Genomic DNA, 26,730 nt, shown 5'->3' with positions numbered 1-26,730 from the left:
AATGTCATGGTGATGGAGCCAGAGGAAAGGGGGGAAATATACCTGTGACAAAAGAGTAAAACTTCAGTGACCTTCAAGATAAATAGACTGAAGGCAAAGAAATACAGCAATTCCAATGACCAGTAAAATGTCTTTAGCTTGGACCTGTTTTAGTGGAGTAGAAACAGTACAAGCTGAGTCAAATTACTTCATCTAAGGTGTAACATAAATGGTTATATTTGTGGTCACAGTCAAATTACCACAGTCAAATTACCACAGTCAAATAAGTTGTATCACAATTGATTTTTGTGTGTCTCAAGTGAAAAGCATTCCTACACTGAAGGGGATCTGGTGGTGTGAGAGACAGAAAAATGAGAGGCAAGGGAAGACAGGCACCCAAAACAGAAGTAGTGCAAAGGTGCACAGACTCTTGTGCTGTATTATGGAAGTAAGTTAGTGGCTGAGATCCTAATTTTACCTGCCTAGATCAGAAAGCTATCAAGTCTCTTTGTGAAGTTACTCAAGAAATACTTGCTAACAAATTTAATCTGTGAGTTCATATGTAATACTTGTATCCAAATATAATAGATTACTTTATATAAGGTAGGTATAAAGTAGGAGAGGTCTATGAGAAGGCTCAGTGCTTTCAATAAAAAAGAAGGATTAGAAATTTAGTTCATATTAAAAAGCCTTTTTTTTTTTAATCCTTATTTTTTTCCCCAAATCATTCTGTGGCATTTTTCATTCTTTTTAAATTTTAACATTTGTTTGTAGAAGAAGCATGTCCTTTTGTTTTGTGCCAACACATCTTCAGTCAGTTAAGAGTGCTTTGGTTGAAAGGGGGAGTAAAAAAAAAAAGCAGCAATTTGGTGTTTTGAGCTTAAACTAAAATTAAAATAGTAACACCTCAAATATTTGCATCTAAGCTCGCTGTGTTGCAGGTGGGAGAGAGTGATCTGAACAGAAAGCAAAAAATAATTAAGAGCTCAGTTCTAAATAATCAGACAAACATCTGGTGGGTTCTTTTTTTTCTTTCAATTCAGCATAGCTTTATATTTACCAACATTTAAGAAACTTAGTGTGGTATTTCATTTGTCTCTTCTGTTGTTTCAAATAATCTTTTTGTTCTTTAATTGAAAAGTCATGTATTAAGTCTGTCTTAGGTGTTCTGTGTATTTTGTTTGCTTTTGAATGTTGTTGTTTGGTTGTTTTTTTTGGGTTTTTTTTGTTCTTTTTGTTTTTTGTATGGGGGGTTTCTGTTCCCTCTTTGTGTGTGTTTGTATATTGTCTCTATTGCAGCAGTGTGGGCAAATGGCTCCCAGGATCTGTTGTTTGGATGGCTGGTTACCCCATTGCCTGCAAAAATTTCTGCAATAAACAGGTGTATTCTCTGGCACACTGAGCATGGAATAACCAGTCTGGGATGGCAACTAGTTTAAGGCATTAATTCTTGAATTAATTGTGACATATAGGCACTTCAGTTCGTAGCTGTTGTGCTACTGGTCTTATTAAAATAATTAACTTTTTAGAAGGAGCTCAGTTGCATCGTAGCTACTGATTAATGCATCTGTGTATAACTGTGAACATGTGTTGTACCTTCATATTTAGTGTTTGATTTCTAAAGCTTTCATGATTGTTCACAAGTTTCTTTCTTCTATTCTGTTTGATTTCCTTCGTCCGTTTTTCTCCAGGAGGTAGACCAGGTTGATCAGGTAGGATATATTTGCTGGGAACTGATCCTAGCTATGTTGGCTTAGCTCAGTTTCTCATGCTGCTTCCATATCAAAATACAATACTCAAACAACTGGACTTGAACAGTTCATAACACTCATTCAGCAACTGGAACATGCAGTACTAAAATCCTTTTTTGACTTTGCAACTTTTACGGCATTCCATAATTTCTGCTTAACGCACTTCAATGTGGATATGAAATGACCAAAGTTCTTTTTCTTCCCTTTATTTTCTTTTTTTGTTGTTTGTGGTTCCTATTCTTTGGATTTCATCTGAGGTTGCCTGGCCTGGCATTTGTGGTCGGGAGATGGTGAGATAGATCAGTACTTGATACTGAATCACATGGTATCAAAGCCAGTGAGCGCAGTATCAGCGTGGCAGTGGGCGGTAGTGAATATGCGCTTAAAAGTGCACAGATTACCAGATACTGCATCTGCTAAGCTCTTAGCACTGTGTAATTAGATGCTTACACTGTGGCTTTCATTGATATGGCTATTGGCAATTTAGTAGCATTTCATGTGTTCAGTGAACATGTTAAAATTGAACTCAGTAGTTACAGAAATTGCGGTATTACGTACAAACATTTTGCAAATATCTGGTATCTGAGAGATATTTGGTGAAATGGGAAGAGGTACTGGTCTATCTTTTGGAGCCTTTTTAAACTGCCATGCTTTATCAGAAAATTATTTCCCTGTATTATTTCTTGCTTCTTTCCACTTACAGAAACAGAAGAATATTGCTGGGGCCCTTGCCTTTTGGATGGCAAATGCATCTGAACTACTCAATTTCATAAAGCAAGACAGAGATCTTAGTCGAATTACTGTGGATGCACAAGATGTTTTGGCACACTTGGTTCAAATGGCATTCAAGTAAGGCTATCAAACTTCTGTTTCAATTATCATTTTCTCTGTTTCTGTGATTTATATATAGAACAGCTGCATTTCTGCTGCATTTTAGATTTTGTAATAATGTCCGTTGTGTATTGTTAAATATCTCAGAGGAAAACTTAGAAGAATGGCCTAGACTTACTTCTTCAGACAGACGCCCTGTTTCATGAATATGGATGTTGTGCACAAGTTTCATCTGTTAGAAGATCTTGTGATAATTGAGGCTGCCAATGAAAATTTTAGGGAAATTTGTGTTGATTGCTTTCTCTCAATTTAATGTGAAATTGTGAGGAGAGGTTAATTTTGCTGTTAGTTTGTAGGCTTAAATATTCCTGGGTCTTTAAAGTAATGAATCTCATGCTCTTTAAGGGCTTCTAAATATAATCTGCTTTCATAATTCTCATAAATAGCAATTTGTACAGTGGGGTGTTTTTTTTGCACAGATTTTTCTTAAAAAATGAAGGGCAGGATTTGGCTTGGAGTAAAAACCAAGCTATACTTGTTAGCTCAGCCAATTACAATACTGGTTAAAGGAAAAATTGAATGAAATATCCAAAAGGGAAGGGAAACCCTCAGAAGAAAGTGTCCTTGAATAAAGATATCAATATTGGCTGAGCACAGCATTAATCAAAAGAAAGGCTTAATTTTTTTGTTAATACTCAGATTTTTTTTTTTCCCTGAGCCACTACTGAGCAAGTATTTCTCAGGAAATTTGCAAATCAGAAACTAATGTTTAGAGAAGTCCCAGTGTGCCTTGGGTGACTTAGACCCAGCCTACTCCCACTTGCAGGATGAATGTTATAAGTACAGTATTTTCATTTTTCTGTAATATGAAATACTGTATTGCATGCTCTTTTTGAACTGTGACAGGACTGGGAGGCCTAACCATGGTTGAACAGTTTAGCTTTGAGGGGCTGTGTTTTTCAGAAGAGCAGTATGTGTCGTTTGTGAAACCTTGTCATTGCTTTCTGAACTTCCAAAGGATTTCAGGGGAGCACCAGACTCCTTTGTATGGATTCCCACAGATTCTTTTTTTTTCTCTGTTGGTAAATTTTGGGCAAGTAGGGTATAGTAAGCAGCTATTGTGACAAAGTCTAAATTTTTATAGCATCTCTAAATCATTAGTTGTTGATGAAGCTATGCCTTTTGCCACAGCTCAATGTCTTCAGGTGTTAAAATAACTTCCTGCTACTTTAATTCGCTAGGTGGTCAACAAAGACAGAATATTGCTGTAGCTAGGAAGGAATGGTGCTGTATTTCTCTCTACATTATGAGCAATCTGGAGGCAAAATGAATTTTAGCTGTGTGGATTTTCCCTAGTATAGTGTAACATGGCAGATTCCAAATGCATGTATTAAACTTCTGGAGCCCCCTGGAATATGTACTTAGAAGGCAAATAAAAAAGCACAACTGAAGCATGAACAGAAAGAAGTCTGCTGTGAAGATGTCACTTGATAGTAACTGGCATCCTCCAGGACTGGTTGAAATTGCCATGGATTTAATTTCTAGCAAGTGAGGGTATTTCATTAAAAATGTTTCCAGTAAAACAAAGGGGGAGTTTTTAAAAGCCATGAAATATTTTCTTGTATACATGTGTTTACAATCTGATTACTTTTTAGTTTTAATTCTTAACAAAAATGTATAAATGAATTAGCAAAAGCGGAGTTAAAGAGAATGTTTAATTATTTGAAGAGAAAGGATACTAAAACAGATTTTCATTTCAGGGTAGTTAAATGTAAGAAAAATAGAAGAATTAAAAAATTTCTCACACAAAGGCCTAGGGCCATTTCAGGATTTTGTGTGTTGGGTCACCACATGAATTTTATTACTGTTGTTTATTATTATTGCTAGATTTTAAAACAAAAAAAAATTCATATCTGTTTGGAATAAAATATTTTTGCGAATGTATGGAACCCAAGATTGTCCTGACAGCATCTCTTCGTGTAGCATGTCTCTGTCTCTTACCAGTGTGGTAGCAATATTGCATGTAAATGTCTGTTTAGCTTGTTCCCAGGCAACCTATTTCTTTGTCCAACATTTCTAGGAAATTTATGGGAAAATTGGTCTCTCAGGCCTTTTAAAAAGTATTATTTGGTTCACATTCATAAGACATAAATTTCAAGAATCTTGTAATTTGATAGAACTCTTTTCTTTAGAACTATTTGTAATGAACACATAGAGAATTTAAAATTCACTTTTTCCCCCATTCCCTTCCAGGTACCTGGTTCATTGTCTGCAGTCAGAGCTTAATAACTACATGCCAGCATTCCTAGATGATCCAGAAGAAAATAATCCTCAGAGGCCTAAAATAGGTTAGACTACTTGATCTTTGTGTCTTCCAAACCATACCATTAATTGTTTAGAAAAAATCTATTTATTACTAGTGGTACTACATTTACAAGTTACCTTAACCCCTGAGAATTATTTGGATCAATTTTGTATGGACGATTCAGCTCTCTGCTGAATTTAGTCCCTTAAATCTGTATCCTCCTTGTGCTGAGGATTCTGAAGCTGGATGCTGTGCTCCAGATGCAGTCTCACAATGCTGAATGCATAGGAAGGATTGCTTCCCTCTCTCCTTCCAGCTAGCTGCAGTGCTGCTGACTAAACAGCTTAGTGTGCAACTGGGTACCTTTCAAGCAATGACACACTGTTCAGTCACATTCAATTTGATGTTTATTAGGATCTCTCCATAATTTTCATCAGGGTTGCTTTCTGTCCAGGTGGCACCTGTCCTATGCTGTTGCACAGACTTCTCTGTCCCACATGCAGGACTTGGCAGTTGCCTTTGGCCTGCATGAAGTCCCTGTCAGCCCATTTCTCCAGCCTACTGAGGCCCTTCTGAAAAATATTGCTACTCTTTAGTGTATCAGTATTTTGCCCCCTCTTGTTATCATCTGTGAACTTGCTGAGAATGTGCTTCATCAAATTGCTCAAATCATTAATTAAAGTCATTAATTAATTAGACAGTATCAGTCTCACTTTAAAATGTGATGGAAGCCACTAATCCGTGATTGCCAACTGGACATTGTATTTGCAAATTCACTAAGTCCAACCAGTTCTCTCTGTGTTTTGCCATCCGTTTATCCTCACCTCGGCAGTTTCACTGTAGAGATGTTATGGGAGAACCTGATCAGGAACCTCCCAGCTACTAAGGTCAGGCTGACTGGCCATGTAGATTCCTGCCAGGGCTCCCTGCCACAATACTTGAAACACGATGCTTGCTTCACAGCAGTGAACCTTTCTGGGCTGTTCCTGTCCAGCAGAGCACCCTGCTCAATGTGTGCTATCACCCTGCATCTGTAATCCTGGCTCAGTGACTGTGCTCAGACTTCTAGTGCCTCAATAATTGAAGGAAAGGTGATCTGCAGAGCAATTAAATAGAGCATTCTGTTGAACTATGAAGAGTGTTTGTACAACTTCCTTAATACTTTCTGGTACTTTAGGTATTAAGCTTTTTGTTCTTGCTTTTTCTCCTGCATTGAACCTTTAAGGAAATCTGAAGGTGCACTGCTATGTTTGTAGTGCCCTGTACTGTGAGAGTACTTCTGGGGGGATAAACCTGGAAAATGTAGCAAACTAATACTGGAATAAAAGTAGATGCTGTTCTTATTTCAGTTATTTTTGAGCTGCCTTATGGATTTCTTATAAACTGCAGATACTTTTTTCAGACACAATCCTGCGTTTCAAATCTAAAAAACTAATGGTCTCTTCAAAAGAGATTTCAGATTAAAAGTATTGTTTAAAGGAGACCTGGAGATAAATGTGTTGCTTCCACTAGGAAGCATATGAGGGTGTTTGCTCTTGATGATGCTGATAGACGTCCCTGTTGTCTGTTAGGTAATACTGCAAGGGAGTAATTGGAAAATGGGATTTTGAATGATGTTTTAAAGATATGATGTGTAAACAGAAGGTGCATTCTATAGTTTAAATGCATTATACAATGCAAATAACTTCTGCTGAAAATTCTGAGTACAATTTGATACTTAGAAGAAGCTGTGGAATAATTGGAATATGCATTTGAAACAGCAGAATATGAAGGTTGCAACTTGTTATAAAAACTAATACAAAAATCGGTTTATTAAAGTGAGGATGTGAATTAAATGTCAGGTACAGCCAGTTATTTACTGTTATTTATGTATGATAAATATTTTCCCCAATAATTTATTTTTATTTCAGGGGTTACGTTCCACCTAGCATTTTAATGTTGCTCTATCTTCAAAATCGTGGAGCAGTAAATGTATTTCTGAAAGACTGTGTAACTTAAATACATGTAGGTTCCACGTAGCCTGACTTGAGTGTCCTTGTGTTGTTTCCCCTAATCCAGGTGTACCCTGCAGTTTGTGAACATGTGTGACTTTCTGTTTTATCTCTGTAGATGATGTGCTGCATACCTTGACTGGAGCCATGTCCCTGTTGCGACGATGTAGAGTGAATGCTGCTCTGACAATACAGCTCTTCTCCCAGCTGTTTCATTTTATCAACATGTGGCTTTTTAACAGATTAGTTACAGCCCCAGATTCAGGGTTATGTTCACATTACTGGGGAGCTATCATTCGCCAGCAACTCGGCCACATTGAAGCCTGGGCAGAAAAACAAGGTTTAGAATTGGCTGCTGATTGCCACCTGAGCAGAATAGTACAGGTGAGTGCATTTGTGATTAACACTTCTCACATGTTCTTATATTCAAAGAGAATATTTGCCTCTGCTGTGTTCCTAGAAATAGCATATGGACAAGTATAGCTTGTGTGAATCAGTCCTGGAATGTTGAGGTTGCATTGAGGTAAAGACAGAAAACAGTATTGTTAATGTTTAAGTTATAAGTGAAATTAATATAGTGACCATGGCTGTTAAATTTCCATATATCAAATAACTGAGCTGTAACTATGCTGAACAGAGACAGAGAGACAGGAAGACTAGCTGAAAATTTGATATGCTTCATTTATGACAGATTTAGTATTAACTCATCTTTTGCTACAGAAGTATTTAGTGTTTGTTTGGGGTGCTATTTATGTTGCTTCTGTTACAAATCTGCTTTCTTTTGCTTTCTTCCTTTATCTTTTCCTTTTATCTAAAGAACGTTTAGACACAGGGCTTAGTCTTATTCTGGTTTGAATTTGTCATCTGGGACTTTTTTCTCCCCTCTAGGCAACCACATTGCTTACCATGGACAAATACTCACATGCAGATGTTCCAAATATTAACAGTACTTGCTTTAAGCTAAATTCTCTGCAGCTACAAGCTTTGTTGCAGAATTATCACTGTGCTCCAGATGAACCTCTTATCCCAACAGTAAGTCTCTTCTATCACTCATCGTGTAGTTTTAACATACCTAAGATAAAAAAACCACCCACTGTGAACTGCTATCTTATCTTGGGTGGATGTACTTCACTGACTCAAGCAGGATGTTACCAAAAATCTCTTACATTGAGCTGGAAAGGAAGGTACCATTCCATGTTGCACATATTCAGAGAGGTGTCACTGCATCTTACAGCATTTGTCATGAAATACAGAAATGTACTAGAAGAGAGAACAGAGCACCCCTAAAATCTGGTTCTTTGTGTAAGCAGAAGGTCCAAAGTTTGATCATCTGTAGATGTCAAAGGAAAGGATCAGAAACACTATACTTTTTGACATGTAGGATGTAAATATCCAGGGATCCCTTCATACAAGCAGTGAACGTATTGTCCTTTGATTAACATTGATATCTGGAATTTGTCTGTGTATATGTATGTATAATGTTGCTTTTGAGACTGTGTTTTTATCTTGATATTTTATGATGACTGACTGTTCTAAGTTTTATCCATGGCAGAATTCAAAAGACAGCCATGATCCTTGCAAAATTGTAAAAAACACTCTTTGGATAAACTCTGATAGTTTACTGAACTAAAAAAAAAAAAAAAAAGCAGTCAGTCTAATATTTATATGGCTGAATGCATTGTCTACAAAGTCTACCTTTTTTTAACTTTGGCTACATTTGTTTATTAGGTCAGAAGCATTAATGCAACAGCTTGAAAGGTGTTGGGGGAATGGGAGGGAGGACTTGTAGCTTGGAGATGTTTTTATGATTGGCTACCAAACTTAAGAGTCTTTTGCTGAAGAACATAACTGATATTACCTCTTTACACATAGGTGGAATTCCATAGTTGCTTGGTTTATTATTACTATCATTATATTAAAAACATGCACCACAAGTTTGGAAAATACTGAAGTAAAAGTAAGAGCTTCTGTGTCATTTCTAATACAATTATCTGTGGGTTTTCATAAAATAAAGCAATGCAGTGAACTGACTGTACATAACAGAGCCAAAGTTTTGTATCTGGTAATTTATTTTTCATATTGATTTTTCTTGCAATCTTTAGCATCTTCTTAATGTAAGGTTTTTTAACTTTATGAAATGATCCCTTTGTGGTAACAATGTCTTTCTGCCTTCTGTCCAGGAATTGATAGAGAATGTAGTAACTGTTGCAGAAAATACGGCTGATGAACTTGCTCGCAGCGATGGCCGAGAAGTCCAGCTGGAAGAGGATCCTGACTTACAGCTACCTTTTCTTTTACCAGAAGATGGCTATTCCTGTGATGTTGTCAGAAATGTTCCAAGTGGTTTACAAGAATTTTTGGATCCACTTTGTCAAAGAGGTTAATTCTTTTGTTGTTTTACAATGATCTGTGTAGCAAACACAGAATGCAAATATATTTTAATTATGTGTAAGCCACATTTTCTTTGTGTATGATTCAATCTTTTTATACTATGTTCTTCAAATGTTTTCTTTTGCAAGCCATTAAAATTATTAAGGCTTTTTTAATCCTTACCCTTCTTTCCCTGTACCTTTCTTTCAGTTTCAAGGTTCTGAATAAGCAGTGTTGAGTTACTAGTGCCTGCTGAAACATTGTTTTGCCTTTGCTCCAAAACTTTTTTTGATTTTTAAAATTAATGTGAATTGAATAGTTAAAATAATTTTTTTTTTTTTACTCATCAGCTGCTTCCATGTAACATTAAAAAAATCCCATGAGCTTAAAATAGTTCTTTCACTGTCGATCGTGTAAGAACTTACGGTTTGGGCATTTGTAGTTCTACAGAATTTCAGAAGACAAGTAGATGATAGATCTTGGGGTTGCATGAAACTGGCTTAAACTTGCAAATGTAAAGCAGGGGGTCTGTCTGAGCATTTACAGTAAATGAACAAGATATAACCTTTATTTGGTGCTACTCAGTTTTATTAGAATTTCTTAATTTCTGCTTAAAAGCAATTAAAAAACTTGTACAGGAATGTTAGGGTAAATAAAAGGCTGTAGCAAAGGAGACTGTTGAAAAACTAGACACGCTGTATATACTACAGTGAACCTTTGCAATTGTTGTTTCTAACTAAGTTTACAGGAAAGCTATATTCTTGCATTTAAAAGAAAAGTAGGAAACTGACTGTTTTGAAAGTCCAGTGAGTAACGGAGGATGTAGTTTTGAGACTAAAGGAGACTAGCAGAATAAATTCTTTAATTAGTAAGTATAATTCAGTTGTCATACAAATGGCTGTATATTTGTTATAAGTAAGGCTTTTTTAATGCACATGTCAAAATTTTACTTTTTGGGCGTCCCCTAAATTATGCTGAGGGACTTTTTGGAGTGAAACAGTGTTAACTGAATTGCTGAAGAATGATTTTTATGAGGAGGAGAATATTATATATTTGGATGGAGTGATTAATAATTTCTGTGTGATGTGTGTTCTCAATGTCCCTGATTTAGGAGAAAATTTTGGATATTTCTGAACTGATGTGGCCTCTTTTTCAAAATTCTGGGAATTTTTCAAGTAGTTTGTATTCTAAAAGATGATTTGGTGTTTCATGTCTCTTCTGAATCTGGTTGGTAAAAGCGATATTTTGCAGTCCCAGAGTTTTCTATGAGCTTGCAGTGTTTTTTTAAATAAGGATGTTTCTCAGAAGCAACAGCTATAGAACTATAGGATTTTTTAGGTAATAACATAAAATTGCAGCAAAGCCCATAATGGCATCTGAGATATAATATTTGACACATTAATGACTATAAAAAAGATGATTACTGAAATTAATTCCATGAGAAAATACCATGACTATACTGATGTTACTTTTTCTTTTAGGTTTTTGTAGACTAACACCTCATCCACGGTCACCAGGAACGTGGACAATATACTTTGAAGGTGCAGATTATGAAAGTCACCTGTCCCATGAGAATGCTGAGCTGGTAAGTATTGATTCAGTGAATGATTATTAACCGCAGTCTTGGCAAGGCATTGAGTTTTACGTGATCAGTTTTAGTCCTTTTTAGGAAGAATAGGCTTCATTATTAAACATGTAATTCATCAGTGAATTGGTGCGTTTAAGGAACTTTTTGGAGATTTTTTTAAAGTCACAGTTTTTCTAGGCTGTAGCATGATTATAATTTTCACATAAGCAAACTTTGCCATATTCGCCCACTCTGAGAATAAACAGTGAAGAAATTTCTTCTAAACACAGACAAAAATATATATGGACATGGATCTATAAATAACTTATGAAGGGAACTGCAGGCTGCTTTTATTTATAAACTGGCAGTTGCCAACCAAATATTCAGTATTAAATTCTATTCTAGTGCTTTTTCCTAAAAAAAACCCACTTTAGTTTTCCTTTACATTATACTTACTTGAAAGGGTCTCAGTTCAGTGCAAGGTAAGGGTTTTTTTTTTCTTTTCTTTGTTGTAAGCGTTTGTTTGTTTTGTGGTGGGTTTTTCCTGCTTATCTGTTTGAGTATCAAAGTTACAGAATAGCTTAGTTTTGGAAAGATGGTGGCTTTATGTGAAATAATTTTTAGAGCAACTAAACAGAAATAGCGTCATATTTTTAATTAGTGTTTTCAGCTTAAAAACTACTTGCATTTCTAATACTTTAACTCAATCAGAAAGTACTAATATATTTTTTTAACTCTCCTTGGCTTATATTTTTACTTGTCATGGGCCTTGTGGAGCTTGTAGTTGTTTCAGTATGAATACAAGCTAATGTGCTCCAATTGACGTGCTTCAGCTAATGAAGATTGTGATGAAAACTTTTTGAGTTGAGGAACTGGCAGTATTAAAAGATTTTAAGAAAAAATTACTGAACATGTCTGGGGACTTCATCTGTATTCAAGAGTATTCAGAAGTGAAATTTTTTGATACTTTATTTCAAAGTGTTAACTCTGCCTTTGAAATTAATTGGCTTCTTAATAATTCTGCAAAGATAATACCATCTTCTAGATGCAGCACTAAAAATTGAGCTCTCTGTGTAGATCACCCTCACCTTTGTAATAGGGGCTTCTGGAGTCTGAACTTCAGTTTTCATTAAAAGTTACTACAGTGTTATGGACCTGTTACATTTTGATTTCTGATTCATTAGTAATCTCTTTACTGGATTAAAGATGGAGAAACAATGAGTAGACCTCAAAGTTTCAGCAGTGTAGTATAACACAGGTGTAGTACTTAATTAAATCTTAATTAAATGTTAGATTTTCTGCTTGTAAAATAGATACCAGATATATTAGTTTGGATGTGAGACCTGCTGCTCTACCAAAGTAGTTTTGTTTGTAATGAACCATTTTGCTTAGCTACTTTCCAAGCCTGGTAGTGAACATGAACTTCTGAATTTTTTCTTCTTTACCCTTTGTTGTTTGATAGGCTCAGCCTTTGAGAAAAGAACCTGAAATTATCACTGTAACACTAAAAAAACAAAATGGAATGGGACTGAGCATCGTTGCTGCCAAGGTATGGAAGTCAGTTTGTTTAAATCTTATTGAAAAAAACTTTTGGTTTTATCAGCCTGCTGTGGAAAATGCTAATGGAAAAAGTCTGTTTCCCTTAAGTTGGTTGTGCACATTGTGTTGATCATGCTTTTGTTCTGATTGAGGAATGTTTCTGTAAAATACAGAAGAGATCTGGACAATACAAATGGAAACATAATATGGATGTAGTTATTATGACATTTCAGTTCAAACCTCTGCTACAGGTTTATTCCAGTTTTTCAGAGCCAAAAATCAGCAGTAATGTTAAATGGAATTAATAAACAGGTGTATTAAGTGCTTCTGCTGAAAGTAAAGAAGTAAACACAAAGAATGTGTGTGGGTTAACTGATGAATAAGAAAAACGATTCAAGTGTGTACATTAAAGTTTGAATACTTTCTGCCTTGAAGATAGCACCTTTTCTTTTGCACAGTGTAGAGGTGCAAGAATGGCTTCAGTTTTGTTTCTTTGCAGTAGAGACCTACAGTGTAATAGCCAAAATTGTGGGAGTATGCTGTAGCTAGTAGCACTACATAGTAATGTATAGAATGCATATACAGCTCCAGCCACCAGATGGAAGACTCCACTAGTTGGTTGGTTTTGCTTTATTAACTGAATCAAATAGCAGGCATAATCTTTTGAGTTTAAACCTTGTTATAAATTATGCAGCAGTGATACTCAAAAGTCTGTGTTGTGGTTATGTGGTGTGCAATGGATGGAACAAGTCTTTCCTAATGTCTCTTCACTGTGTAGTACATGAAACTTCTGAATACTGTGGTACTCCTTGGCACTCAGTGCATGAGCTGAAAACATGATTGTTTTAAGTTACCTCACATAGTTAATTGCTTCTAAACAGCCCTGTTTGTTTGTTTGTTTTTTTGTTTTTGTTTTTTTTTGGTTGGTTGGTTTTTGTTTTACAACCTTCACTCCTTTCATAGTCTGTTCTTGAAATGGTAATCTTGTATCAACTTTTAATAATTATTTCTGACAAATGTCAGGTGTATAGTGCTAAACAATCAGCAATTATTGAGGAAACAGTTCAGGATCTGAAAAATGTAACTCAATATTCTGCTCTGATTTTAGTGGAGTGGGTTAATAATTTGAGAAGAAAATACTTGATCTTGACACTGGATTAAATATGTATCAAATTTCTGACTGCCATCTGCATTTCTGTTGAATGTTTCAAAATGTGCCATGGAAGTAATTTTTTTTTTTTTCCACTTTACTCTGTGAAATTTAATTTTTCATCTAGAGTGAAGCAGCATGTTACAGGGGGAAAAGATTTCCTTTCTTATTGGAGCTGGCTGGCTTCTAGATGTTGATTTAACAACTGACATTTAGCTTCCATTAGTAGTATGTAACAGTGCTACTGTAAGCTTGATCTGAAAGTTTTTTACAAGTCATTTAATACATTTCATGATTTCTTCATCATGATCAGTCATGGAAGGAAGAGTTTTCATTTGCACAGTTGCAGAAACACTGGTTCAGGAAGTCATATTTCGTCTTACTGCTGTATGCTGCCCTAATATTGGAATTCTGATATAAAAACAGTTCTAAATCTTTGTCTGAAACAAGCAAGAAACAGATTGTTTTCGTTTTGGAGTATGTATGACAGAAACTTCTGCTTAATATGAAGTCATCAGAATGTTCATTTCATATAAATGATCGTATGCACTGTTTGAAACAAGTTGCTGTAGTAGTTAAGTAGGATTATTTTCAGGAGGTTCCATGTTCCTTACTGTGACTTATTATCAGCATGTTTTTCCTGTAATAGGCTTCATTTAAAAAAAAGAGTAAAGAAGAATACAAAGAATACACAAGTGTTAATTTTCTCAATATGGTCAGAGCAGAACAGCTTAGAGAATTGAGTGAGCGTGACTGAGAAGCTAGGAAGGGTTGGTGCATTTTTTTCTTTCTATTCCTTATATTATTGATATTTACTAGCATTTTTTTTCTACATGTCTTCTGTAGCATATCTTTTAGCAGCATAAAAGTTAAAATACTCAATTTTAACTTAGAAGATGTAGAAAGAATTTCAGTAGACTATTTGTTAAAATTTTCTAAACATTAATTGGATGGAATACCTGAAGTGAGAGACAAGTGTGAGACTAGATGCAGATTTTCTAAACTTTCTAATAGTAAATGGTTGGCTATTAAGTGCTCATAAAATTGAAGAAATGAAAGCTCATACTTTCAGAAATACCTAGTTGCTGCTGCCCTGCACAGGAGCCTAGTTTGATTGCTTACCCAGTTGTGTTTATTGGATGATTTCTACAGTGCTTCAGAAGGGCTGTAGCAGTAGAAAATGCAGCTGGTCAACAGGCCCTGCTCCAACCTGTGAAGGACAACTCTGAATCTGTTTAGCTTTTGTTAGGAAAACAGTTCTTTTCCTGAGATGGCACAAAATATTTGCTTTCAGTAGCATGTTGTGAGAATATCTTTGCATGTCAGTGCTGACCTGCCTTTCTTGTTATGAGTTACAGGGCTTCTCGTACTTGTCATAGGCTTTGGATGAAGTTTGTTGACCTGCAGCTTGATGCTGTTCTAGAGGTGGACAAAATGGGCAGATTCTCAGGGGGGCATAAAGAAAAATAATACCAATGGACTGCTTTTCTTCCTTCTACCCATTGCAAAAAAATGCATGCTTTCCTAGTAAATCTGTGTTCATCTCTGAGGAAACCTCTAAAAAATCAGTAATCAAATAATTGTTTGTGTTTTCATAAGTTTTGAGGTTTCATTAGCTTAACTTCTGTGCCAATTAAGAGTTTCTAATGACAAAATTAGAAATCATACCTTATATAATACCTTCACGCCAAGTGTTCCTAATTATCAAGTGATTGTTGCACCTTCTCTTCTGCAATTAAAAAACAAGGATTGAAGTTGAAGCAAAGGTTGTACAAGCAGGAGAAGGGATGCAACCTGCATTGAAATGTTGTGCACTTCTTTATTCTTATGATAGAAGTATCACCTTGGGATCCTAGGTGATTGCAAACATGTATACATTAATGTAATTAAAACCAAAACAAAACCTGAAGGGGTGAGTCAAGGAGTATATGAATGTGTTAGGTCCCTGGGGCGCCCTGTATTAGATCCTCCTCCCACATAGGAGGATAGGTAAAATGTTTAAGTGCATTGCATCTTTCACTTTCTAATCACAGCTACTCATACTTTTTTTAATTAGAAGTTTTAAAGGCCTGCCAGGAGAGGAGATATTCAGTGCATCCCCTAATTCACCTCACTTTGGTGTTATCTGAGGCAGGACAGCCCCTCTGAGCAAACATGTAGTAAGTGCATATGCTATATGCAAACATAGCAGAGAAAACAAGTTTACTTATGAAGCAGCTGTTAGCTTCCAGAGCAGTGTAAACAATGTAGTGCTTGTTTGGATTTTGTTTTTTTTTTTTTTAAATTGGAAAAATACCTAACAGCAATTCTTAAACTGAATGCTTTAAACAAATTTTTATTTAAAATTAAACTGTATAGCTTCATATGTAATCCAGAAGAATAACTTGTTGTTCTGCCCTTTGGTAGATATTGCATATTTTCTTACAGTAATACTCTGTAGCTTTATTAGCAATAGCTTTTGTAATAGGTATATGAAATGTAGTTGGTAGGAGTGGTCGGGCATAGGGAACAGGGAGCAGTGTTGCTTTTTGAGGTTGTGTGCAGACTTTGGTTGCTCTAACCCTGAAAGATGTTTTGATATTAAAAGCTGCCAGACTCCCAACCACATTGTGGTTAAGTTTTTATGAAATCCAGATGATTTGGAAGCTGCGTGTGCATGCAGTTTACTTTAAAAATATATCACTTTTTTGGGGGCTTTCGCATGTGACTTCTTAGCCATCTGTGGGCCAGCACATTACTTCCTGTTTAATTTGGAGGTTTTTTGTCTTTAGTACAAAAGGGCTCCGTTTTTGTTTTTTCTAGCAGTTTTCATAGTTTAATAAAGCCTCTAAAGTAAATGGAAGTCAGAGCATAACTGATTACGTAAGAGTCTGAATATTGTATTGGTTATAGCTGGTGTTGATAAATGCTACACTGTGTCATAGCATCGAGCTCCGAGTTATCTTGATGGGTATCTTGGAAAATCCAGCAGACTAGAGCTGGTGGTTGCTGTTGAGGGCTGGAAGAGAAGTGGAGAATTGTTTTTTTTCTTTCAAGGATCTGTAGTCCCGGAGATCAAAATGTGGTTTTCTGTTGTTGGAAGAACAGAATCCATGGTAAGTCCGTTCAGGTTTCTGTTGGGACTGTTTTTCTCTGAAGTTTTACTATCCCTGTACTTTTTCCTGCTCTCTTGCCTGTTTAAACCTGCCAGTAGTTATTTGTTCATGTAGCAACTATGTAATACAGCATGCAGTTAAATATAGTCAGATGTTAGTAGCTAACTTCCTAAAATCTAGAAAGAAAAAACTAATTTTTTAGCTTGTTCTTCATATGTACTTCTGAAATTGTGGAAGTGACTATTAATATTTAAAGTTTTAGGTGTCATAACTACTGTTTTACTGTGCCAGAGCATGAATAGCATGACCTGTGATCTGTTTACTTGTCATATTAGTTGGCTTTAATCCAGGTTCCTCTAAAAGTCTGTTTTCTTCTTATAAAATCTTAGTAGGATAATTAAAATAGATGTCCCAAACTGTAAGATTTTTAATACTCTCTAGACCCTTCTGAAAAGACTAGAACTTGCAAATTTGTTGCAGTTAGGGTGTCTTATTCAACACATTTGCAAAGGAGAGGCATTTAAATTCTGTTTAGGTTACTACTGCAGAAAAGAAAGGATTCCCATGTTCTGCAGTAATGATAGAATAAGTTTTGTTGATTAATCTTTGCATGCTGGTTATACTCATAAGTGTACTGTGATTTAGTTCTTTAAAGTATGGCACACTTCTACTTCTTGTCCAGTCATCTTTTAGTAGTATAAACAGAAAAAGTTACATTAAAATACATAAAAGGACCTTAAAATAGATATGTATATGGCCCCACTGGCACATGAATCAGAGTGTATTTTCTAGGATTTTTTAACAGCTAGTCAGACTAAGTAGAGCTTACTGAAATAGTATGAGAGGTGATAAGGTGTTTCTTTTTTAATACAAGCATTTTAAACATAAGTATGACAGTTCAGCAGTAAGTACTCCAGGGAATGGACTTTGTGTTCTAAAAACAAATATGTAACATCTTGCTCATAAATAATTTGCGTTATTTGTGAACCTTGTTTCTTCTTAAGGACAAGTTAAATGATTCTAAATTGCTTTAATTTCTAAACCATTGTTTGTCATTTTCTGTTTAGCAATTGGTTCGAGGTGTTAAATTTCTGGAGGGTTTGAGACTACAGGAATATCAATTTTGATGTAAAATTTTTCTGAAGGTTTTTTCTACAAATATTTTGTAGGAGATCCATGTAGAAGGAAGAGGTTTAAACATTCATTTATTTTTTCCCAAAATTGAAAATTATCCTTCTAGTTAATTATACTGGTAACAATATACAAATGTGCATCTCTCTAACCTGTGTTTGCAAATACAGACATTTGATAGGACTTTTTTTTTTTTTTACTTTGTCAGCTTTTTACATGTGTTCCAGGTCTTAAGATTTCAAATACCTCAGTACCTGTCTTTTCTAAGTATTAATGGAAATTTTCTGGCCTTTCCTCCCAGCATGAATTAATTGTAATGTTTCAGTAATAAGATTTCAAATTGTTTTGTGGAGGTGGTTTTTGTTGGTTTTGTTATTTTTTTTTTCAGTGTTCAGTACTAATTCACCTCAGTGGTCTTAAACTACTTGTGTTACCTTAACAGGCTTCTTAGGAGGACCTTAGGGAAAAGACAGTATATAATTCTCATTTCCAAAACAGATTTCTCAGTCTCACAGAAACAAAATAGTATGTAGGCTGCCAGTTTAGTCTTCATCATTAAAAAATAAAAAGCTGTGTGTTAGCAGTTTGCCTGGTTTTTGTTGATTCCTAACTTCCAGCAGAGTTTTTGCTTAAATTTTGGGGCTCTGTAGGTGTATAAAATTTTGTTAGTGCTTTTGTGTGTAAAATCTGAAGGTTACACCATCACAGTGTGATTGTTTTTCTCAGTAGCTGTGAGACCTCAGTTCTGCTCAAGTGGAGTGGGTTTTATCTTATTTATTCGCTCGTATTTAGATTGATGAAGCAAATAGTTGACCTAGACATGTATTTCAGACATTCTAAAAGTGAGTTTTAAAATTCACATGTCATTTTCTCCTTGTATGCAGACACTTCTTAGCATGCCTGCTAAAATTGCAGTGTGTATACACTAGAATTCCTAGCTAGAATTCCTGTACCAGGCTTCATTAAATTCTAGCATTCTAATAACTTTGAAAATTCTGTTTAGATACGTATTAATAGCTCCCTTTTTTTGTTTTGTTACTTTTACTAATGAAAAAGACTTTTGGAACTTGATAACTGTGTTGATTTTTTACTGTATGAGTAATACTCTCAGGTAGTGTAGAAATTTAGGACCTTAATAGTTCCTAAAATAGTGTGTTAGTGTACACACTGATCCTGGATTACGTTGTATCCATCTGAAACTGCAGAGCCTGCATTATGTGGAAGTTAATGCAGTGGGTTTTTTTAGCTTGTAATTTATCCTTAGCTATAGAGGCAAGTGCCATTTTTTTGAAAAAGTACAGAGATACAGGGTTGGTTTTTTTCCCAAAATAAACTGCCCAGTATGTCTTGCCTGTGAAGCCAAATGCAGACATAATTAAGGTGAAACATAATATCAGAATTAACTTACCAAGGAAGAGCATCACAGAACCTGCAGTACAACTTGTAGATTTCTGCATAACTGAGTAGTTCGTAGTGTGTCAGTGCTCATGGAGTATTTATAGCAAATGTACATTAAAAAGTTAACCCTTTTCTGGTGAAATAGAGCTCAAGCAATATATTTTCCTTGAGCTCAGTTTTTCCTTTGAAACTAAAGAGAAATAGAATCAAACAGGCTCATGTATTTAATCTCTGTTTTTTGAAAATTAAGAGGGCCTTTAATGTATTTGTAGAATATCATAAGTTGCAGCATTTATCATAATAAAGAAGGCTTCTTTTTTCAGAAAGGTTAAGAAAGATGAATGAACAAAATTTGCTTAGTCTTCTACAAATGTTGTGTATGAAACCTTTTGCATTTTCTTACCATTTTTCCCATTTCATGAGAGTAAGAGTAAAGTAAAATAAGTTAGAAACTGTTGCATACTTGATTCCAATCTTAGAATTAAATATTAAGCCAGCTGCATTCCTGGAGTGTGAGAGAAACCATGCTGTTATAAATTTATGTATTTTTGTGTAGCACAGAAGATGCTAGAGCTCTTTTTGTCAGTGTACCTGCTTTCCATGCTGAACACTGTTAAAATCCCCTAACAACTATATATGCACAATAGTACAGTAGAGTATGATTTATTAATGCCATTTCATGAGGTCCATTTCAGAACATCCTGGGTTGTTCTGTGAGAAGCACATTTAGAAGATGAGAGTACATTCAGTTGCTTGCTTTGTGTGCAAGTCAATCTAGATTGCAAACATTCTTTTATTAAAAAGCAACATGTAACCCTTATTCCATTTAAAGTAGCAACAAAACTCTTCAGTCTTTTCTCTTTACTCCTTTAGGGGTTTTTTGTACATAGAGCATCTGGATACACCAGACATAAAGTTTCTAGGTTGTTGGATGTTTCAGATGTTGGATGTACTGCTGCCGATCTACCTTTTCTTTCTATGAGAAATAAGACTTTTCATCTGTTTTCCCCACTCAGTGCAATTTAAAGTTGCTGTGGAATTGGTCATAGCAGTTAAATGCTTGGTTTCTTTACCTGTTGAATAATGTTGATTCTCACCAAAATTTGAATTTATAGTGCTTGTTTTGTTTAATTGGAAATATTTTGACCACTTGTGACTGTACTTTATCTAGCTCCAGAAACACTTGGGTTTTGGCCCTTGACATTGGAGGAGTATGTGAGAGGGGAAAGCAGAAGTATGTTGTATGTAGAGCATGGGTCAGTTTTAAAATTCTTTTAGAGTCAGGGTACAGCATGACTCAATGCAGCTGTAGCCACAGCTAACATCACTTTTAGATACAGTAGGCTGGTTCATCTCATTTATATTAGAAAAGTATTTTCTCTAATGATGATAGATTTCCAAAGTGTTTGCATTGGTCTTGAGGTAACACAGGCCTTAGTTTTCTCTGACAAAGTGGAAATTTTCTGATTTTCAAGTCCAGAAAAGTTTGCCCTTGCTAGAGGCGGGACCAGTAGCTACAAAGTTGGCCTTTCTCCTGCCTCTGGGCCCACAGAAGGTAGTTCAGTGAGTCTGAGTCTTAGAGTTAGTATGTTTGGTACCTAAAAGAGATAAAATATACTCATCCAGATGCCGCCTAAAGAATGCACAAAGCTTTATGGAATGTAAAGTTTTGGGTGGTCAAAAACCTTTGCTTTTGCCTCCTACAGAGTGAATTTGTAAATTGGCTGCATAGTTTAGTAAACTGTTATTTTTAAAAATGCTTACAAGCTTGGGTTATTTAATTGCTTCTAGACTAATTACTTGCCAGGGCAGTCAGAGTAAGACTTGATTCTGTTCCATAAACTTGCTTTCAAGGATGTTTATTACAATTTGCAAAGATCTTCTGTGTAAGCTTAAGAATCTGCAATCAGGAATTAGCCGTGATAAAAATCAGTCAAATCTGCTCTGGGTGTAGGCAGATAAAAAATTTGAGGCCTGATGGCTGGTATCAGGCTTGATAAGCTACATTTCTATGCTATTTCTTCAAACACATTTTATTTGCAGTTGATTCATCCTGTATTAAGCTGTTTAATTTTTATAAAATACCACTGAAGCTTAAGTGACTTGGGAAAACTGTAGACTCTAAAGTATTATGAGACATCCCAGATACGTTTAGTAAGGTACATATATGTATGTGTGCCCACATTTATGTCATACCTACATTAGTAAAACAAAATCTTATTTCATGTTTGCATAAATAAGAAAAATCCAAGATACTTATTTTAAAAGATCTATGGTTGTGTGAACTACTGGAATGTTTTGACTTAAAGTCTTGGTATCTGAAGCCACTTAAATTGGAGTATTATTCTTGAAAAGGTTGGTGACTGTATGACACTTGTGGATTCAAAGTATAATTGGAGAGTGAAGATACTTTCAGTTCAGGACTACTTCATTTTACTATTTATGTGAAATATGAAACCATTTACATATATATGTATTTATGACAGAAATGTACTTTCCTATATCGAAAGATCCTTAGGAAGACACTCTGACATTTTATGGAAATGAAAGTCAGCTTTTAATATATTTAACATTTAAAAAAATGTTGTTGAAGGGTATTTTTTTAAACCAGGTATGATTTTGCCAGTCTTCACTGGAAGCTGTTCATTGCTTCAGTTTTATTGGAGTGATAAACAAAGTATATGAAGCTCAAGGGGTGTGGGCAAAAGAGGCTTCAGAACAAGTAATGACAAGACCTTCCTGTTGATTGTCTGGAGCAGCACCGGTTTGGTTAGGTGTTCTTCTGCAGATCTGCTCTGCAGATGCATAGTTTTTCCTTAATTACTAAATACAATTCTACTATTATTTTTAACAATTGTAAAAATGTTTTTATAATAGTTTTTGTAGTTCTCATTATAGGTATTGAAATAACTAGGTCATTTTTCAGGTTTCCTAAAACTGCAAGGATATTGCTAACCTCACAGAAAGTACAGCTGGTTTGTGTTCCACCTATGTTGGGTAGGATATGTGGGGAGGGGAGTAATTCAGCTGTTAAGAGGTTAGCACCTGGTCAACAGATGGACCATTACTCCCTCTCATTCTTTAGACTGGGATAGTGGTGGGGCTGTGTGGTGTGTCAGCACCTCCAAGCCACCATTCTGCAGGTGGCAGATCCCCATGAGCATGTCACAGCATGGGTGGCTCATCTGGGAGTGGAGCTGCATGTTGACTCTCACTAGAAGGAGCTGCTCTTGTTTTCACCCTGCCTTTACAGCTGCTTGTCCTGGCAAATACCAAATGGGAAGGAAGAGCAAACACAATTTCTTCTGCCTGCTTTTAATGCTTCTGTGGTGACTCACCAGCTCATGGATTGCTGTGGTGCTGCCATTAAGAAGTCTGTTGGATATTCCTGTTACTCAAACTGTGATTTTATACACTATACACAGTTGCACTATGTGGTGTGTTCTGATTTTATGGCCGATGGAATTTATGTGAGCCAGAGTTTCCTGTGTCTGTTACTGACAAGGAAGTTTTATAAAACTCATCTTGTGACAGAGCAACACTAGCAATAACATCTGTTCTCCTTAACCACTCTCATTAAAAATCTGTCATGTTTATTAATTTGTTACTATGGTTTTGTACATCCTCAGTTTTAAATCTCTGATGTAGGAGTAGCAGTTTCTTTTTTTAGATCACTGTAGTTTATCTTGTTCTTTTCTTCATTGGTCTGAATACTCTATAGAAGTAGCTGTGGTAGTTTGTTTTGATTGGGTTTTTTTTAATGCTGCCTCTTTTATTTCTACAGTTTTCATAGCGATTTTTTAAACAAATGCAATATTTTGGGCATAATCCTTTTAGAGCAAGAAGGGGCTTCCAAAATAATGCTAATTGTGCAAAGAATTATGGGCTACTGTGTACTGATATAATTTAAGTGGATATGATGGAAAAGGACTTGTTTCTAGTTAGGCTATCTCAAAAACTGAGGTTAGATTACATTATCCAGCTTGGTCCTTTAGCTTGGTGCATCTTTAACATGACAGAATTTTTGTAGTTAAGCAGAAAATTGTAGCAGGCTTCAAAGGGGGCAAATATCCTTTTGGACAACAGATATGGAATCTTTGTGTAGCATTGCTGTAGCATTAGACTCCCATTTTGTAAGATTTTTCTAAACATGTTTTTGTTCTGTGATAAGAGCTATTTCAAACTAGCTTGCCTTGTCAAAAATAAAGCTGCTCCTCTTTTCTAAAATATTCCCTATCTTCCTTCAGTCCCACTTTAAATATTGTCAAACCCTAATGGGGCCACACAGATGAAATAAAAGTAGATGGAAGGAAAGTAGAACTTCTGGTAAGTTTTAATCTCTGGATTTATTGATAGTGTTTCATACCTCAGTTTTTCATTTATCCTCTTGCCTTGTAGCTCCTTTTATTCTAGCTGTCAGTAAGGGAGGACTCTTTGTTTATTTAGTTTTTTACAAGGTAGTTTGGTCACTTAAACATTTTCCCATACATTCTTTTCTTCATTTAGGTTTAGAATAAAGACCCAAGTTACCATTCTAAACTGACTTCAGTATGCAGAAGCGTCCTGTGTTTATTTTTACCTCCCAAGTAGGGTTAGAAAACCTTTTAAAATTCCAGTTATTAAAATTCCAGTTAAATGGAAAAGTTGTCCTTTGTCATAGCATTCCAACCTGTAAACCACAGCAAGTTTAGATTAGTCTCATACTCTGACTAAACTTTAAGTGCATGACAAACTTGCAAGTGCAATGTGTTAACATCTTTCAACTTGTGCTGTTTTAAAACATTTAATTACTTCTTAAGATAAGTGTGAGATGATTAGAAGATCTTTATCCAGGTATTGCATCTCATGCAAATCTTCATTTTGGGTGCTGCATCTAATAGCTTGCCTCAGTTTCCCCCATGTGTTGGCTTTGTGCATCCTAAAGATTAATAAACCCAAGCATGGAGGAGATTATTTTCTAGAATCTTTTCATGTCCTGCCTCAGGGACCTAATAGAGCTTTCTGGAATAAAAGGCGGGGAGAGGAGGGGGTTGGGCAGGAATACAACATTTTTATCCTATTGTGCAACTACACAAGTAAAAGTGCAATGTGTTTTTTAGCCAGATGCATTTTCATCAGTTCTACATGTGTCATTCATCTCCATCCCTTGCTAAATTTAGGATTGTTTTTTACACTTAGAAGGGGAATGGGTGGGACTTGGCAGAATTGGGAAGTATCTTTTCGGTGCGTTTGCCATGCAGGAGTTCAAAAGCGTGAAATGAAGATACTTTCCACTGTGTAGTTCTCTGTGCAGGAACCTGCCTGTGTGTGGGTGTTTGTTTTTGCAGTTGTTCTGGGGCTCAGCTCCCACTAGAATGGTTTTGCAGACATTACACAAAGCTCCTTGAAAAGTCAATAGGTGAGCTATAGTAGGATTTAGGAACTTCAAATTATTTAGGTTGTTGGGCTGAAAATAAAATTTTTCACCAAATAATAGAATCAACCTCCCTTAATGATCCAGGCTTTCCTGCACTGTTATGAACAGTCATGCTGTGCTGTAAACAATTTAGGGAAGCTGATTAAGTTGAAAACAAAGCTTGCATTTGGGAGGAGGGGAGCTGGAGACGGGGATCAGCTGAGCCTACAGCCAGGTCTGTCATGGGACCTGCCACAATACAGTACTGCCTGCACAGCTCCAGGTGTGAGACATGGGAGCAGAGAGGTGGGTTTCTTCCTGACACTCTGTGTAAGTGCACTACTACTGTCACTGTAATGAACTTACTATTGGAGTATTTTAAAAATCCTGAAATGTGTGAATAGTGCTTTACTGCTGGCCTCCAAACTGGTTCTCTCTGCTTTGTGCACTTTATTTGTGCATAAAGGTTTTTGTCTACTGATTATTTAACTGGATTATAAAAGCACAGAATGGAGATGCTTCTCATATTGAGCCTTAGGTCTGATGTACTTCAGGCATCAGCATTTTTAAATACCGTGTTCCCTTCTTCAGTCTCCAGTTCATTATTTGTTGAATTGTGTTCAGCTAATATCTTCTTATAAAACTTTTTTCCCCTAGGGTCTACATATTGTAGAAGTAGATATCATTTAGAGGTCTTCAGAGTAGTGTTATAGTCAGTTCACTTCAGGAATATTGTCACCCAGGTTAACTGAAACAGCAGAAATAGTTTAGTGGATTTTTTCCTTAAATTATTACTTAAAGGGGAGGATTTCCCAAATATTTTCCTCCAAAGGGTATCTTTTACTTTCTGCAAGGATTGCAGGAAAAAGTTTCAAGAGTAAAAGAAAATGGGTAGATTGGTAGGTCTAGAGAGGCTTTTTAAAATATAGAATGTCTTACATTATTTTTTGAAAAATACTTATAAAGGTTTTTGACATTTTATGTTTGGTTATTTATATTTGAGAAAATATACTGTAGGTTTCAGTATGTTAATCTTGGGGAAATGGAATAAGCCATCTCTTTTTGCTTACTGCATTCTTGCTTTCCACAGTCATCTGACTCCCTTACAGTTCTGTTTGGACTAAAAGCCGTATGGATTCACATACTTCTGGTATTAAGGATCAGAAAAAACAAAGTGAAAAGAAGGTTTATCATATTTTTGTTATTGATAGACACATTTTATTGCTCTGTTTTATTTGTGGGGGAATAGTTTTAATTATGTTGACTTTCACATTCCTTTGAAGGAAAAGCAGTGTAATAAGTAGTTCACAAAGAAATCTGTTTTATTGTAAAGTCAGTAAATGAAAACAGGAAAACCCATGTGACATGTATGAGAATTTTATTCACTTTGGAGTTTAATATGGGTGACTACCTATTAGGAACCTTTTGTGTTTCTAATAATTGTGTATTTCCTTCTAATGCAGCCTTCTGGAAAGTAGAACCAAACCAAAATCAATTATATTTCAACAGAAATTAGGAATTTGGATTCAAATTATTGAAAAGCTTAGAGTAAAAGTTGTAGGGAAGATGATGAGTTAATTTTAAGGGTATTTAGTGAGAAGTCTTCCCAAGCTTGTGAAAGCACATGTGTATTGTTAGAAACACGTTAAATAATGTGGATTAGAGGACAAGCTCACTGGTCCTAATAAGACATGAGTAGATGTGGTAACTGATAAAGATTTTTTTTAAATGTCATCTGAACTGAGATTTATTTTAAAATAACTTTTATGCTTTCAAAATGCATTAGTTTTGTATTTAAGTGAGATGACTTGGAGCTAACACATTTCCTCATAACTTCCTTTAAAAAAACAGGAAAGAGATTGCTTCTTTTCCAATGCTTTTATGTTGCCTACATTTTGTCAATGAGGAGTAAAATGTCATCTCCTTCGAATCATAATGAAGAATTACTGTCAGGGTTAGAGTATATGCACAGTTAGAGTAAAAATCCAACTGATACGGTATCTTCCAGCTGTGGTGCCTTTAGCCAAAGAACATAACAAAAATAAGTGAAAGATCTTTCTCTGCTTTGAGGAAATGCTGGGAGGATTAGGATTGTTTAGCTAGGAGAGAAAGCCCCAGAGTCACCTAATTGTGGCCTTCCAATACCTAAAGGGGGCCAGCCAGACAGCTGCAGAGAGACTTGTTAGAAGGACAGGACAAGGGAGAATGGCTTTAAACAGAAAAATAGT

At 35.6% G+C, this 26,730-nt stretch overlaps 1 protein-coding gene across 19 annotated transcripts in view; it reads left to right on the top strand.

Moving 5' to 3' along the window:
• Positions 1 to 26,730, top strand: part of AFDN (afadin, adherens junction formation factor) — a 112,122-nt gene that overhangs the window by 60,066 nt on the left and 25,326 nt on the right. For 11 of the 19 annotated variants that reach the window (XM_056486563.1, XM_056486562.1, XM_056486577.1 and 8 more), the window contains 8 exons: positions 1,671 to 1,691; positions 2,434 to 2,579; positions 4,815 to 4,909; positions 6,976 to 7,241; positions 7,746 to 7,889; positions 9,038 to 9,236; positions 10,709 to 10,812; positions 12,257 to 12,343. In XM_056486563.1, the coding sequence (XP_056342538.1) occupies positions 1,671 to 1,691; positions 2,434 to 2,579; positions 4,815 to 4,909; positions 6,976 to 7,241; positions 7,746 to 7,889; positions 9,038 to 9,236; positions 10,709 to 10,812; positions 12,257 to 12,343 (1,062 nt within the window). The remainder of the gene's footprint in view (positions 1 to 1,670; positions 1,692 to 2,433; positions 2,580 to 4,814; positions 4,910 to 6,975; positions 7,242 to 7,745; positions 7,890 to 9,037; positions 9,237 to 10,708; positions 10,813 to 12,256; positions 12,344 to 26,730) is intronic. The other 8 variants (XM_056486581.1, XM_056486580.1, XM_056486569.1 and 5 more) reach the window with 1 other exon arrangement.

The sequence above is a fragment of the Oenanthe melanoleuca genome, chromosome 3 (assembly GCF_029582105.1).
Source record: "Oenanthe melanoleuca isolate GR-GAL-2019-014 chromosome 3, OMel1.0, whole genome shotgun sequence".
NCBI lineage: Eukaryota > Metazoa > Chordata > Aves > Passeriformes > Muscicapidae > Oenanthe > Oenanthe melanoleuca.
Note: the sequence above shows the minus strand (reverse complement) of the source record. Positions and strands in the feature narration are given on the sequence as shown.